The sequence below is a fragment of the Sander vitreus genome, chromosome 13 (genome assembly GCF_031162955.1).
Source record: "Sander vitreus isolate 19-12246 chromosome 13, sanVit1, whole genome shotgun sequence".
Taxonomy (NCBI): domain Eukaryota; kingdom Metazoa; phylum Chordata; class Actinopteri; order Perciformes; family Percidae; genus Sander; species Sander vitreus.
In genome coordinates, this window is record NC_135867.1 from 7,814,299 (window position 1) to 7,829,718 (window position 15,420).

General features: G+C 38.5%; 1 protein-coding gene across 1 annotated transcript; it reads left to right on the forward strand.

The window, feature by feature from the left end:
• Window positions 1–2,508: 2,508 nt before the first annotated feature.
• Window positions 2,509–4,915, forward strand: LOC144527540 (forkhead box protein I3-A-like). The gene is made up of 2 exons (XM_078265661.1): window positions 2,509–3,221; window positions 3,759–4,915. Exons 1-2 carry the CDS (start codon window positions 2,672–2,674, stop codon window positions 4,442–4,444), a joined length of 1,236 nt encoding a protein of 411 aa, XP_078121787.1. The 5' UTR covers window positions 2,509–2,671; the 3' UTR covers window positions 4,445–4,915.
• Window positions 4,916–15,420: the final 10,505 nt, after the last annotated feature.

Below are 15,420 nucleotides of genomic sequence, written 5' to 3' on the forward strand. Positions count from 1 at the left end.
AGACAAAACCAGTCATTTGCTGCTTTTCCATTGCCTTGATCAGTTAGTTAGTTTGTGTTACTGTGTGACTTTCGGGTTAGATCTAACGTGGCGTCCACAACAGTACGATGCTTAATGACCCAAGTCTTAGTTACTGTAGGTAATACATTGAGCATAAGGATATAGCAATGTCATTATACAGAAGGTCACATGGGGAAAAAGTTTTTAGAAGGGCGTTGGAAAACAGCATTTTGATGCTAAAACATACATACTTCGACCAACCTGGATTTGAATACATAAGGAACCTGACAAAATAAAAAAAAATAATGATGTACTCATCCTTCCTACATCTCAGAGGGAAATATAGTACTTTTTAAAAAGCAGTAAAAGGAGGCTACTAAAATAAAAATAAAGTTTGTTTTATAATAAAACAAACTTTATTTAATATGGCACATTTCAAAACACAGTTACAAAGTGCTTTACAATAAAAAGAATACATTTAAAACAAAGTTGTTGTTTTTTTAATTAGTGACTCTAATCTATGTTTTATGGGATCTTTATAAAGATTTGTTGAAACCAAACCAGCAGATGACTTGACCTGTTAAGCTTTGTTGTGGGGATTTATTCCAAACTTCAGAACATGGAAAAATAAACATTCAAAGTTAGACTGAAATGTTTACATTAAAGTACAATGTTACCGTTTGATTAGGATTAAATTGCTCCTGTGAATGCTGACATGCTGATGGTGTGTTTGGGGTTTTAAGAACAATAGCTTGGGCGACACCTCAAACAGCAGCTGATGGTCTGTCAGTCTGCAGTTTCTTTTAAATTAGATTCAGGCACTTCTAAAGGAATCTGAACACCCTGAATCAGCAGATTTAAAATAAATAGACAATTTTATTTCGTGAAGTAAGATAGACTCTTGTTTTAGTTGAGCCATTATTGACTGCTTCAATAAGATGGGGCAAAATAAATATAAAACTAAAGGGTAAAGGACACTTTTTGGTAGATGTTCAAGAAAACCCCATACATTCTGAAGACTCCTTTAAGTGTTACCTTTAGAACTTGTGCTATATTTTTCTATAAAGCAAATATGTTGCCAAGTAAAAATATACTTTAGGAGCTTTGGACTTTCAAACACATGAAAAAGCCCTACCTCACTCTGATGACACATTCAAGTAAAAGTATGGTTAAAAATGACACCAGACAGCTTAATTGAAGGACAATTTGCATGTTTGTTCGTTTTTAAAAGGCTGAATACATTTATCAATTCAGTCATTAGTTCATTAAATGAATATAACCTCACTAACTGTGTGATATGATGGCTATAACAATATATATCAATGATGGCTAATGCTGGACTATTGTGGCTGACATGGACTCACTGCATCCTCTATAATATGTTTTAAGTGACAAAAACACAAAGGAATGTCTGTTATATGACAGAGCAGTGGCACACAATAGCATAGTAACTTTAGATGTTTTTTCCCACAACATGCTGGTTTCACTTTACCATTTCAGCTTAATTCTTTGTCTAATTTTACCTGATGCATTCAGGTAAAATGAGATAGTCACTCAAAACCCTTTCCCATAAAAAGTATATATGTATAAGTGTATAGTGATAACATTTTAATTATTATATTTGTCTTATTTGAGATTTTAATCCTAGTTATTTCTGATCAATCAAAATGATTGTGTTATGTAAAGGACATTTGTAGCAACAATGCAATAACATGTTTGCTGTTTGGCTGCCAATACTTAAAGAGGCAAGATGTAAAACCTTAACTGACTGACTATATACAAATATTTGTGTGTATATTACATTTTTTACAATAAATACTTTCTTTTAGTGGTTTGAATTTATTTTCTTGAATGCATCAGTTCCTAAATCTACAACAATAGAAACAACTTAGTCACACATCAGAGATAATGATATCCTTGGGAAGTGTAAGTCCCACTGAATGATATATGTGTTTCATGTCTCCACCTGTGATATTAACCCTGTCTGAATGGGGCTCAAGAATATATTAATCATTAGGATGTTGCTTGTATGTCAAATAAATACATGTTTGTTCTGTGCAACACTTTCATATTGTGTCTGTGATGGAGGCTGCAGCCTGTAGGAGGCTCTAACAGGAGTTTAGACTGTCACTGTTTGTTTTATCTTTAGTGTTTATTAGAATCAGTGACTTTCGCCAGACAAGACGCTGTAACGTCTAAAACTGTAAAAAGAGCCTCAATCACTCATTTGTCAAGCTCTGTGTGTGTGTGTGTGTGTGTGTGTGTGTGTGTGTGTGTGTGTGACATACCTCAGCATTAAATCCTCAGGCTCTTATCTGCCTGAGGGAAGGCATTCAACCTGTTCTTATTCAAATCAACCCCCACCACACACACACACTTATGGATGTGACTCACTTACGCATGTGAATCCGTGCGTGTGTATTAGAGATAGCACAGTAGCCAATCAGCTCGTCCGTGGGCGTTGCAGCAGAGTATAAGTTCCTCAGGTGAGCAGCAGCAGGTGGACAGGTGCAAGAGGACGACATCGGCTGTGTGTGTGGCTTCTACAAACACACATTTTTATATAATCACACATTGAGCTGAGCAGAAGAGGACGTTGCCACAGACAGATGTCTATGTAGAGAGACAGGAAAGTGAAGAAAGAAAGACAGGAAGAAAAAGACTTTCCAGAATGACGTCCTTTGTCACAGAGAAAGATCCATCTGCCCTCCTGTGTGGACGCGCTCTCCCCCACCAGGAGCTTCCTTCTCTGGGCCTCGATCCGTCTGATTTCAGTCTGTACAGCCCTCCTGCTCCTCCTGAGGCAAGCCTGTCTGCAACAACGTGGCTCCCAACTTCTAACAACCACAGCGACCCTTACCTCTGCTTCAAAGGCCCAGAGCCAGGCCCCATCTCTGGGGCCACAGGACTCCCTCCAGGCTTCTTCCCTTATCTCTACAGCCTCCAGAGGCCCCTGTTCCACAGCAGCCCCTGGTTCTCCTTGTCCACCCCGGAAGACATGCTGCGCCTGGTCCGCCCGCCTTACTCCTACTCTGCCCTCATCGCCATGGCAATACAGAGCGCACCTGAGCAGAGGCTGACACTCAGTCAAATCTACCAGTACGTCTCAGACAACTTCCCCTTCTATAGCCACAACAAGGCCGGCTGGCAGAACTCCATCCGCCACAACCTGTCACTCAATGACTGTTTCCAGAAGGTTCCCCGCAACGAGAGTGACCCAGGTGAGCTTTAAATCCCACTTTATCCTTTTTACCACAAAGCTTTTGATTTCAGTTCATTTAAAAAAAAAAAAAATCCTTTTACATTACATTAAGGTCAAGTCAAATATTGTTTTATGGTGTTTTTAACAAACAAATAAAATTATGCCAAAACAAACTCCACAAAGTTTTTCCATAAAAACAATATGTCTGACACTGGTAAAAAACCAGCTGGTTCTTTTGTTCTTTGAGGTCATAGTTAGATTTTGAATAAAAAGTGAAAAAAGCAATAGAGGAGCTCAGGGCTTTGTGAAAAGATAAATAAAACTCCAGTTATAATAGTCCTGCCTTTAAAAAAGAATATTAAAAAAATAAAGTGTTTTTTAAAGGGACAAACATAGAATCTGATGTTAAAGCCACCGCTAGGCGGTTTGTTTCTGGACATTTAAACCTCCTGAAATGTGTTTTTCTTTCATGTACTCACAGAAAAGAGAAGAGAAATACTTGCTGCTATTTTTTTAACCTCCCTCTTCCTCTTTCCTCCTCTCGTCCTCTCTGCAGGTAAAGGAAACTACTGGATTCTGGACCCAAACTGTGAGAAGATGTTCGACAATGGAAACTTTTGCCGCAAGAGGAAGAGGACGAGTAAGAAAGATAACGTGACCACTGGAAGGAAAACTTCCTCCTCCTCATCCTCGGACTCCGGCTTGTCAGAGCCCAGCCCTAAAATTCCCAGCATACACCGCAGTGGCGGCAGCACTGAGCTCCCTGCACTCTCAGACACTCCCCCCGGCCTCAGCAGCTTCCTGTGTCCCCTCCAGGATTCCCTTCTCCCTCCTCTCCCTCCTCTTCCTTCTAACGTCAGCTCCCCTGAGCTGTACATGCAGGTACCGGACCATGCTTCACCCCCTCCTCCTTCTCAGGGATATGCCTCTTCTTACTCGCCCAGCGCCGTGGAGCCGCAGTGGGATGCCTGCAGCTCCTCTCCTCCCCTCTACTCCTCCCTTCATCACTCCTTACCTCCTCCTTCTCCCCTCCCGTCTTCCCAGTTGAGTCCCCCACACTTCTCCTACCTCGCCGACCACCAGGCCGGGTCGCCTCCTCTCTACGTCGACCTGCAGACGGCGTCTTGTCTTCTGACAGACTTCCAGGAGGCCCAGCAGCTGCTGCAGCTTCAGTGTGGGCCTCTCTCCTCTGGGGGCTTCGCTGATAATCTGCCCCTCGACTCTCTTGTTCTCCAGCAGTGACACAAACTGATAGTGATACTTCCAGAAAACGTCTTGTGTTTACACTGAGAACTGATGTGAATCTGATGTTGAATTTTAAACTTTGTAAAGTATTTTTTAAAATGTGTAAAATGTCTCCAGGTGGATGTTCAAACCAGCCAGAATGCACTACGCTAGCTGTAAAAAGTTTGGGAACGTTTGTATTTATAATTTTTTTGGTGGGTGAATGTTTTTTATAGTGTGAATATCAGTTTGTGTTTGTAATAAAAACAAAACAAAAAAAAAACTACAAAAATACAACGATTTTGAATGGTCTGGATGAAAAAAGCTTAGAGTTTAGTTTATTTAGTAACAAAACGAAATATAAACCAATCACTAAGACATCATCGTCCGATATTATTTATTAAAAGTAAAAAGACAACATAAACGAGGAAGTAGTTGATTGTTTTTACAACCAATCAATGTTTTAAAATTACAAATTAAGAAGTAAAATAATAAAAAAATAAGTAGGCTAAATAAACAAAGAAACCAAAGAAACACTATGTAAAAAAATTATGTAAATACAAAAAAATTATGTAAATAGCAATAAACTAGCAATACATGAACTGTGGCACTTCCTTTTCTAACAATAAAGTATAAAATCAAACAGGCTGCTATTTTAACAGTTAATGTAACTCCTTCTGTCCCAGAATGAGACGCTAACAGGATAGGGTGACCAGATTTCCCGGAACTAAAACCGGGACACTTTGCGCATGACCGTAGTCACGCACACGCTCGTGCACGCACACGCTTTTTAACGTGAACATGAGCCAGCCCAGGTCATATTTTTCAGAGAAAATTGAGTCCTGCTTCCATATGAATTGTCTTTTCAGGAAACCGTGACCTGTAGTAAGTAGCAGTGAGTGATTGGGAAGTAGCCTACTACAGAAATCAGAATGAGAGAATTAGATTTTTATTTCATATTTTCCAGAAATAATAATAACTGAACTGTACGTATTGGGAAGTAATGCAATCATCATGAAAACGAATTATTAGTGAATATGTTTTCAAAGTGTTGCATCCCTACTGTCATTGCCGATCTACCAAAACGGTAATTTGTCGACGGTCCCCTACACAGAACCTAGCAGATTAAGTGCTATGAGGCTTTATGCTGGATACAAATCTCTAGCAATAATAATTGTAGTTGTTTAATCTTGATACTCTGTAATATTGTCAACTTTCTTTGACCCTGATCACGTCACTGACCTGAATTGCGTTGTTGATCTCGACGCAGGGGAAGTTAAAATTGAATATTAACTGAATATCAAACGTCCAGCCAACTTCACAGCGCTTAAAAAGCGGCAGATAACATGAGGCATTGCAACAATTCTTACAAATATACATTGTAACGTTGGCTGCACAGATTATGCAGACGCAGACCGCTATGATTGACTGACACACACACACACACACACACACACATTTTAAAATCATATGCTGGATGCTTTATTAGTCTTTCTACATGGGTTTAGTTAATGATCGGGCTATAATAAGACCACGTCGGCTATGTAATCACTGACAACCGGGAAAATTTCATAGCGGTTGGTGTAAACCGGGACATTTTAGCGTCCCGAGAGGCTTTTGTCGGGACTCGGGACAAGCAACTCAAAATCAGGACTGTCGCGGTCACCCTATAACAGGATCTTCTGTATAAGAAATCAGCTGTAAGCCTTTGTGGCTAACATCGCTGTTAGCTTTTCACAGATCACTGTTAGCTTCTCCAACATCACTGTTAGCTTCTTACACATCAATGTTAGCTTCTCACACATCACTGTTGGCATCTCCAACCGGCTAACATTACTGTTAGCTTCTTCAACAGGCTAACATCACTGTAAACTTCATCACTGAAAATGAGGGACATTCTGCAGATCTTCCGGCGGCACCAGAGCAATCCCCTAAATGAATTGTCGTCGATATAGTGCCCAGGTCAGACCCTCTGTGTTGTGGACACCAAGTTATGTTACTTGAAGTGAACCCTCTCTACGGAGGACCCATTGATGTTAAGGGGGGTGTAATTACTTCCCTGCTTCTTCCCAAAGTCCACTATCATCTCTTTAATCTTGCTGACATTCATGAGTAGGTTGTTGTCCTGACACCAGCAGATCCTTTACTTTAAGGTAGGCCTTTTTGTTGTCTGTGATCAGGCTCACCACAGCTGTGTAATTAGCAAACATGTTGATAGTGTTGGAATTGAAAGTGGCTACAGTCATGTGTGTACAGCGAGTACAGCAGGGGACTCAAAACACAGCCCTGGGGTGCTCCGATCTTAAGGATGAGGGTGGAAGAGGTGTGTCTGCCCACCCTCACCACATGGGGTCTGCCTGTCAGAAAAAAACAAGGTGGAGGCCGGTAAAAAAAACGCAGCCAGTACAGTAAAGAATACAGTAAAGATGGCCTACAGTAAAAAAAAGAAACTCAGTTGAGTAGCCTATGGTAAAGAAACGCAGTGGAGTACATTACAGAAATGTAGTGGAGTACGGTAAAGAATTGCAGTACAGTACAGAAGAACAGTGAAGTACAGTCCTCTATTTCCCACAAAGATCCACCGGGTGAAGGATGATGACATCAGCACCTTCAAACAAACAACAAAACTAACAAACAGACAAACAGTCCTACTGTGGTTTGAGAATCTGCTGAGTCCTGCGATCCACAAGGAGGAAATCCCGACCTGTTTTCTGTCTGTTTGACTTTGCTTCAGTGACTCAGCAGTTTTGTGTGCAGGACGAGTCGACAGCAGAGATGATGAAGTAGATAACAGCTCTGAGTGTTACAGTCAGCAATTCCCACGTAACAACTGACCGAAGAGCAGTACTTAAATTTCCCACAGACAGTGAATTTAATTTAATGTCAGAAAGAAGTGGAAAAACAACCTGAGATCTCAAGGTACAACAGATATAACAAATTAAGAATTTTTCTTCAATTAACGTTAAAGAAAATGCCACTTACTCACTTGCTTTGGAGCTTATGACCATATCACACTGTCTTCATCAGAGGATAAATGGCCCTTGAGTTGAGATTGTTATGTTGTGTTCTTCAAGTAATAAACTAAATATACTTCAAGTAAATATAGCCCTCATGCAGAATGGCCCTTTTAAGAGTGTTATATTGTAGGTTAAACTGTTCAGTTACGGAAAGTAACTAAGTACATTTACTCAAGTACTGTACTAAGTTTAAGAATGTCTCCGAAGGATAATTCACAAACTACCCAGCAGTATATAAAGTAATTAAAATGAGCTCCACCAGCTGTGACATTACAATTTTACACTAACAGTGAGAGAGAAAGGAGTCTAAAGAGATCAAAACTCCATCAACACTTGCAGTATAATATAATAGATTTTCTCGATCGATAAGGCTTAGCTGGTAACCACTTGATCTTCATCCTCACCCTCTCAGCACAGCAGAGGTGTTAACCCATTTTTTATTGGTTTCACACATTTTTCACACCTTTTTTCAAAAGAAGTTTACACAGCTCTCATAGAAAGACCCAAAACTCTATTGGAGTAACTGTGTTAAACAAAAGAAACATCTATTCACAGCTGATAAAAATGACTTGCATAGTTATGAATCTCCAATGCACCTGTGTGAAACTCCTGTGCACAGCTCAGCTCAGCAATCAGTCCTAGATTTGATTTGTATATGCGACAGGAAGACGTTTGTTAAATAAGTAAGTTTGTGGTGTCTTGTAATCCCATGTGGGATGGGCCAAAATGTTTGGCATGACACAGAAGTAAAATATAACTAACTAACCTAGACTAGGTCAAGAAAAATGACATGGAAAAATCTGATGCAGTACAATACATATTTTTTGTTTATGAGTATTTATGAGTTTGGGTGAAATTCTTTGTTGATTCTTTGGTAAGGAAAGAAAGCTGTACAAAAGCTGTACCATAATGAATGTCTAAATGTATCTAGTCGATGTGCTTACTGCATCTTGCCAACAACAGTTCATGGCCACGGAAAGACCTGCACACAAGAATAAAATTATTGAAGAAAACTTTCTCCCTTGTCTCCCTTTTTATTTATTTATTTTTTGTACAGTATTTCAACAGGGCATAAAGGATGTCTGCACACCGCTTGGCTCCAGTTACGATTTAAAGGCCTTGTTTCAATCTGCAAGATCTTCCTCAGGCAAAAATAATAGACAAAACAGGGATTTCTTGTAAAGGCAGTAGACCTAATCAACTCAAATCACTATCACAGGCTAGTCAGCAAACAGCAAGGAAAAACAGACACCACAAGAAAGAAACTTCAACAGGGAATCTAAAAAAGTGTAAAAAAAGGTGCAGAGTGCAGCGTTTGTTATCTCTAGTAAAATCATCTTTGGAGGAAATACTACAATTCATGCTGTGATATGCTTGCCTGCATGTTTTGGGGACATACTATATAACTAAAGTATCAATAAATGGCACAGGCATATAGCACAGATTAAGGTTGAAACGGTTAATATTGATAGCTGTATTTTGTTGTCCATTGTTTAATGATTGATTGAAAGAAATATTAATTTAATATTAATTTAATAATTAAGCGTCTGTCTGCATGTTACAACAGGCTTGTGGGCAACATATGGAGCGCGGACATATGAGCCCTACAACCCAGACCAGTGTTGGTACTGCAAGGACTTTGGACATTGGGTACATAACTGCTCGAAGAAAAAGCAAAAAAAAAACCACCTCAGACGGAGAACAACACGTCCCTCTGATTGAGTCCACTGATGCGGTAGGCTACTGCAACCACACACACACTCGCTTCATGCAATGAAGAAATGCTTTGCACTGATACACTTTTTTTTTTGCTATTAGGGACAACTGATAGGTTAGAAAGTTCTGAAAAAGAATCTAAAAAGTTAAACCAACTTATAGTATGTTATCTTCTGAAGGCCATACAAGAAAATGCCTACCATTGAGTGTAAAGTTAACTCACTTATTTAGTTGACTCTTGTGCTACAAACTTGATTATTAGAGCTAAAGATTTGACACCGAAGCTTAGTGGTCATTCTATTTGGTCAATTGGGGCTACAGGTCAAGCAGTAAAAGAACATTTCTCTGTTCCTTTCTCATGTACATGGGAAACTGAAGACAGTTCAGTCTTTTTTGGTGTGTGATTTATGTCCACTTATTTTGCTTGGTCGTGATTTAATGTGCACTTTTAACATTGTTTTAACCTCAACACCTGACGGATTGAGAATTTCTTGTAATGATGCATCTGATATACCCACATTTGTTAATTACAGTATGGCTAAAATGTCCTCACTGAGGCGGCGTCTGTAATCAGCCCTGCCTCTGACTGAAACCTGACAACTTGCATTGCACAGCTCATGTTACTACAGGGCCTGATGAAGAATGCTCAAAACGGTTCTTCAGCGACATAAATGACAGTTTGACAACCTCACATGTGATTTGGACTGATACTGACTGTGTTGTAGCTGCATGCTTGACTGACAACCAATATCGTTTTTTTAGTGCCAAACTCCTTGTGTGTTTTTTCTACATCTCTCAAGGTTTGAGCACCTGCTCTTTTCTCCTTCGGGAGAATTCTTTTTTAAATTAACAGAATAGCAGCTTTTTCAGTTTAATGTTAACGATTAGGATTTTTACTTGAGCCTGTCACCTAAAATGTCTGTGCACGTTCCTGATGTCACTGTAAAACCTTTTTGCCACAGAAGGCTATGAAAAACTCCAGTTGGTTCAACAGGAAGGTTTTTTTTTTCTGGGTCATGTGATCACAGTTGATGGTAAATCCATCTCACCCAAACATATAAGTAACTAAGTGGAACTTTCCCAAAAATATAATTTAGAAAAATGATTGTCCTACTGGGAATATGCGCCTATTACATATGTTTATTTCTATTTATGCAATTATGGAAGCTCCATTGAGCTCCCTGATCCATGGTAAGGGTCTCAGTTTACATCAAACCAAACAAAACTCTTGGATGCCTGAAGCTGATGAAGCGTTCGTGAATATGAAAGTGGCTTTGCAGTCTACCCCGACACTGGGACTGCCAGATCCCTAAAAAACAGTTTATGCAGACCGTTGACAAGCACAAGAGCTGCGTGACCTCTGTGTTGCTACAACACCACGGCGACAAACTCCGTCCGGTTGCAAATTTCTCTGCTATACTCGATTCATTATCCTCGCTGAGGAAGCATTACATACGTCCTGTTCCACATCCTGTGTCACATCCTGTTCCAAATCCTGAGATGCACTGTTCTTAAGCCTGATTTCATTTTGTGACATTTCTTCTCCCAGAGACTCTAGCACTGGCCTGAACCGTGTGGGCTTCTCTGTTGTACCTGATTCTGATGCTATCTGATTTGGAGCTCTGCCATCTCATCTCTCAGCACAAGCAGTAGAGCTCATGTGTAAAAAAGGGGGTGCGAATAGACACTGAAAAACAATTGAGGGAAAAACAGTTGCTTCATAATAATGATAAAATGATTTTTTATTTTTGATAGAGAATACTGTCAGGCATGTGTCATGTCAAAACAGACAGCTAGTGTAGTAGCCAAAGCCCTACTCACTGAAATAATTCCAAAATGGAGAATTCCAACCAAAATCTCAAGTATAGTGGTTTGCATTCAAAATGCAACATGCCTACCCTTGACAAAAGCTCTGCCTATTGTACTGAGGGTTATGAAAATGCGCACGCGCAAGCCACTTAACCTGTCACCCTTTGAGATTTTGTTTACAGCACCTCCACACATTGGACTTGGGTGAGGAGGACACCCACCGAACACACCATTGTGTGAGGACCAACTGGTAATGTATCTCACTGCAAAAAAGGCACCAATTCCTGATGACATCTAACAACCACAACGAGAGCAGCAGAGACACTCAGTGAGGTGAATGGTAACCCCTCACTGTAGACTAGGCTTACAGAGGAGCAAGGCCATAGTGACACACACACACACACACACACACACACACACACACACACACACACACACCCAGAGATAAGAGAAAAACACGAGTTGTGCATGTGGAATTTAGGTTCAGCATTGATTTTGAGGTACAGTCTTTGACATAAATGATATAGAACTTCCAGACAGCAATTAGTATTACTTTGTGTTGCAAACCAAACCCAAAAATATAATAAACAACATATTTTTGTTTAATTTGTCTTAGTTTATTGGTTATATTGAAACCAATACAGGTTGATATGAGATTTCATCCTAAAAGCAGTTCATTTAATATTGTACTCTAGTGAGTTTTTTAGTAAAGCTGCACTAAAGACGTTGTTTGTATTTTCAGTTGCTATATCACAAATTGTTTAAAACTAAATTATTAATTGATATTGATGTTGAAAACATTTTATTTTGGTGATTTCTTTTTCTTTAAAAAAAAAATGATTTATTGAACTTTTTGCAACTTTTTGTTGCTTTTACACAGGTTTTGCTGTGTAACACAGGACAGTGTTAATGGCTAAACCGACTAAACATTATTTATATATGCTGCTTATTGAGTCATGAGTTTTGTCATGCCTCAAATAGGTGTTTAATAAATAAAGTGTTCACATCATTTTGATTTTAAAACTACTCTAAAGAAATTTTGTTTTAATTTTGTTTTGTTTTGATTGACTTGCACTATTTGCAAAAACACAACCCTTAAAACAATCTGAAGCCTAAAAGAGAACAGTTTCCAAAAACCAGTGTTTCCTTTTCAACACATTTGTATGGATTTTATAGTTAAACCTGAAGGAAAGAAATGCTGTTTTATAATTATTGATGTTCACTAAAATGAGTAGAAATTTTTCCAAGTGATAAATATTGGTAAAAAGAACAAATAATGCTTTTTGGAGTTCTGTTTTGTGCCACACAGTGCCTCGTATGTGTCGGTCGGGTCTATCTCACTCCCCCTACCAGCTGCAGGACCGGTGACAAACAACCCAGAAGAACAACAACCAACATCACAGCACCTCAGACCACAGCACAGCTAGACACGATAAAGGTTTGTAGTCTGGCTACAGTTCTGGGCCCAGAGGGAAAGGGATGGGGGACTGGTGCTAGCCGTATGGTTGTGACTTCAGCATCTGGAGATGTACTGTGCAAACCAAAGAGCCAGCAGCAAACCACATGCCCTACCCAAAGCCTTGATGAACATTCTGTGATGAACTGATGACGCCTATCTGGAGGTATGGGACAACGGCCAGCAGGACGGACCGTCCTGATCTGACACATCTGACGCATTGAGAAGTTAAGTAGCACACAGACTCACATTCTGAAAATACACACACTATTAGGAGAAGATAATTAGAAGTACTTATTTTTACTTTTAAGATAAGTATTCAGTTGGTGTGTCTGGATGTTTAAAGTACATTTCACTGTTCGAATTTTAATTGGATTGATGAAAAGTTGATAAAAAATAACTTTGGCTTAGGTAAAGCCTGACATAAACATCAGTAAACTATTTTTGGGTAAATACAGGCATAAATGTTCCATTCAAAGACTTCCTAGAAACCTGGTTTGAAAAGGGGAATACCTTAATTTGTATTTTTCTAGTCTTTTTCAGTTGCTGCATCTTTCCTGGTGACCTGTGGAAGCTGTTTGAGGTTTAGTGCTGAAATGGTTTGAAACCATTATGATTAAAACCATGTATCAATAACTTTAACACGGAGATTATGATTAAAACTAACATCTAAATGAAAATGTTTAATGTTGATGTGAATGCTTAAATGATGTATATTATGAGTAATGTACTGAGACAATGGTATACACATATTCATTTAATATTTACTCATATTTATATGTTTACATGAAAAGTAAGATATAATATAAGTTAAAGATAAATCTTATAAGCAGTAAAAGATAATACTTTTATACTATAAAGATAATAATATATAATATACTAATTTACTTGTGCATATAAAAGGGATAACAATTCAGTCAGGAAAAGCTTAGAGGAAACAAGAGCTTTAGAGAGATAGAGAAGTACACTGGATGACAGTCTAAGAGAGACTGGCTCAGGTTACAAGCAGGCGTTTCCAGCAGGGAGGAGTCTGCCACAAGACCTTCTGTCTCTGAGCTTTCAGCACACAAACATAAAAAACTTTAGGAGAAAGTTTAGAAAAAACAAGAGGTTGCCTTACAAGCCAGTTCATGCTGGTACCAGAGAGCTAAATGTACTTTTGAATTAGGATAATGGGTTTCCTATTGATGGATTGCATATGAGTTACATTTAACAGTTACTTTCACTCAGAAGTTAATTATATTTGTCTTACTTCTTGCCTTTATCTGAGGGATATTTAAATGATAGTTTTTCTATTAATGGAGAAAATATGCTTTTTTCCAAAATGCCAAAAGCTGATGAAAATTGTGAACATACAAAAGAGAAGTGCAAAAAATCGAAAATGCTGTTGATTAGAAGTTGTAAAATAAAGCTGACAAAGACTAAATATATTTTTGTGATTGAAATTTTGAGCTACTGTAACTAGGGAATTTCCCCAGTGTGGGCTAAATAAAATATTTCTTATATCATAAAGGTGATAAACAAACAGTTGATTTTTTGATTTCAAAGACAAATTATGTCATTTGTAGGAATGACTAATTTCTTCAAAAGACAAAAGAGTCAGTAGCAGAGTTTAGTCAAATGCTTACAGATGCTATTGTAATCTGACATATTTGGGTTAAAAAGAATTGAAAAGAATTTTTGTACATAAAACATATGTTTATGACATATAATGTTTTATTGTCATCAAACAAATATATAGGCCTACAAGTCCAGCTGAAATGATTAGTTGCTTAAATCAATTAGTTGATTGACAGAAAACTGCTTTGATCGTTTCCAGTTTTCAAAAAATGTGAGGACTTTTCTATATTGCTTTTTAATACCTTAAGTACATATTTTTATGATACCTTTCTTACTTAGGTAATATCCTTAATGAAATATTGCTGGTAACAGAAAATGTTTACAGTTTGGAATCAGTACTTACTTTGTCCACTAGAACTATCTGTATGAACCTTGTTGAATTGACTAACCCTAATGTAACAACATTTTTGAATCAATGATGACATAGATCAGACTTAGGAAAGCAGTATGTTTAAATGCTCCTTTCTTACAGAGGCTCAGAACAGCCGAGAAAGGGACTACACACACACACACACACACACACACACACACACACACACACACACACACACACACACACACACACGAAACAGTGCTGAAGACTTGTTTCCTACGGTTTGTCAAGTGCTAGAGGACGAATCTCTGACAACAGAAGAACATGGAAGAAGCTATAAGATATATATATTCTGAATCGTAACAGTAATTTTGTTTATTGTGATTATGGTGTAATCAAAAGAGTGGAATGTAATGGCAAAAATTACATTTAAGCATGATTCTCTATATTATTCGTATTATTTCTTTTTGTGTTTCTCTCACAATGCTGGAAGGGAGTTTATATCATTCCCACATGTAGATTGCGTACACAAAATCTGGAGACGAATGCGTACAGGCCTTGTTTGAACCAATAAAGGTACAAGGTCACAGTAAACTATCTTTCTGTGAAGATCCAGTGCTCCCTTCTAGTTGGAGATGTACGGGGTATGTGACCCCCAGGGTGATAGTGGGGCAAGAGGGAAGAGACGCAGAGGCTCCAGGGTGTCTCTTATGATTTAGATCGTATCCTGTGTTCAGATATGCCTGTAAGAAATGCCAAGTCATGTTTAGACCAGAACATGTGTGGTTATCACTCCCATTTCCTTGTCGTGTATATAAGCTCAGTGTTTCTGTTCACTCATTGAAGACACTTTTCCACACGGGGCTGTTGTGCCCTTTTGTGAAATTGTGTTCCTCCTATATTTGCAAATATACTTAATAAAATACAAAAACCTAACTTGGTTTAGTCTTAGACTGTCCTTATTCTGTTTCAACTTCCTATTTTAAAACATCTACACCTGCTGCATCGAAAAACTTCCACTACACCACAAGTGTGTGAGCATTTTGCAAACAAAATGTGCCAT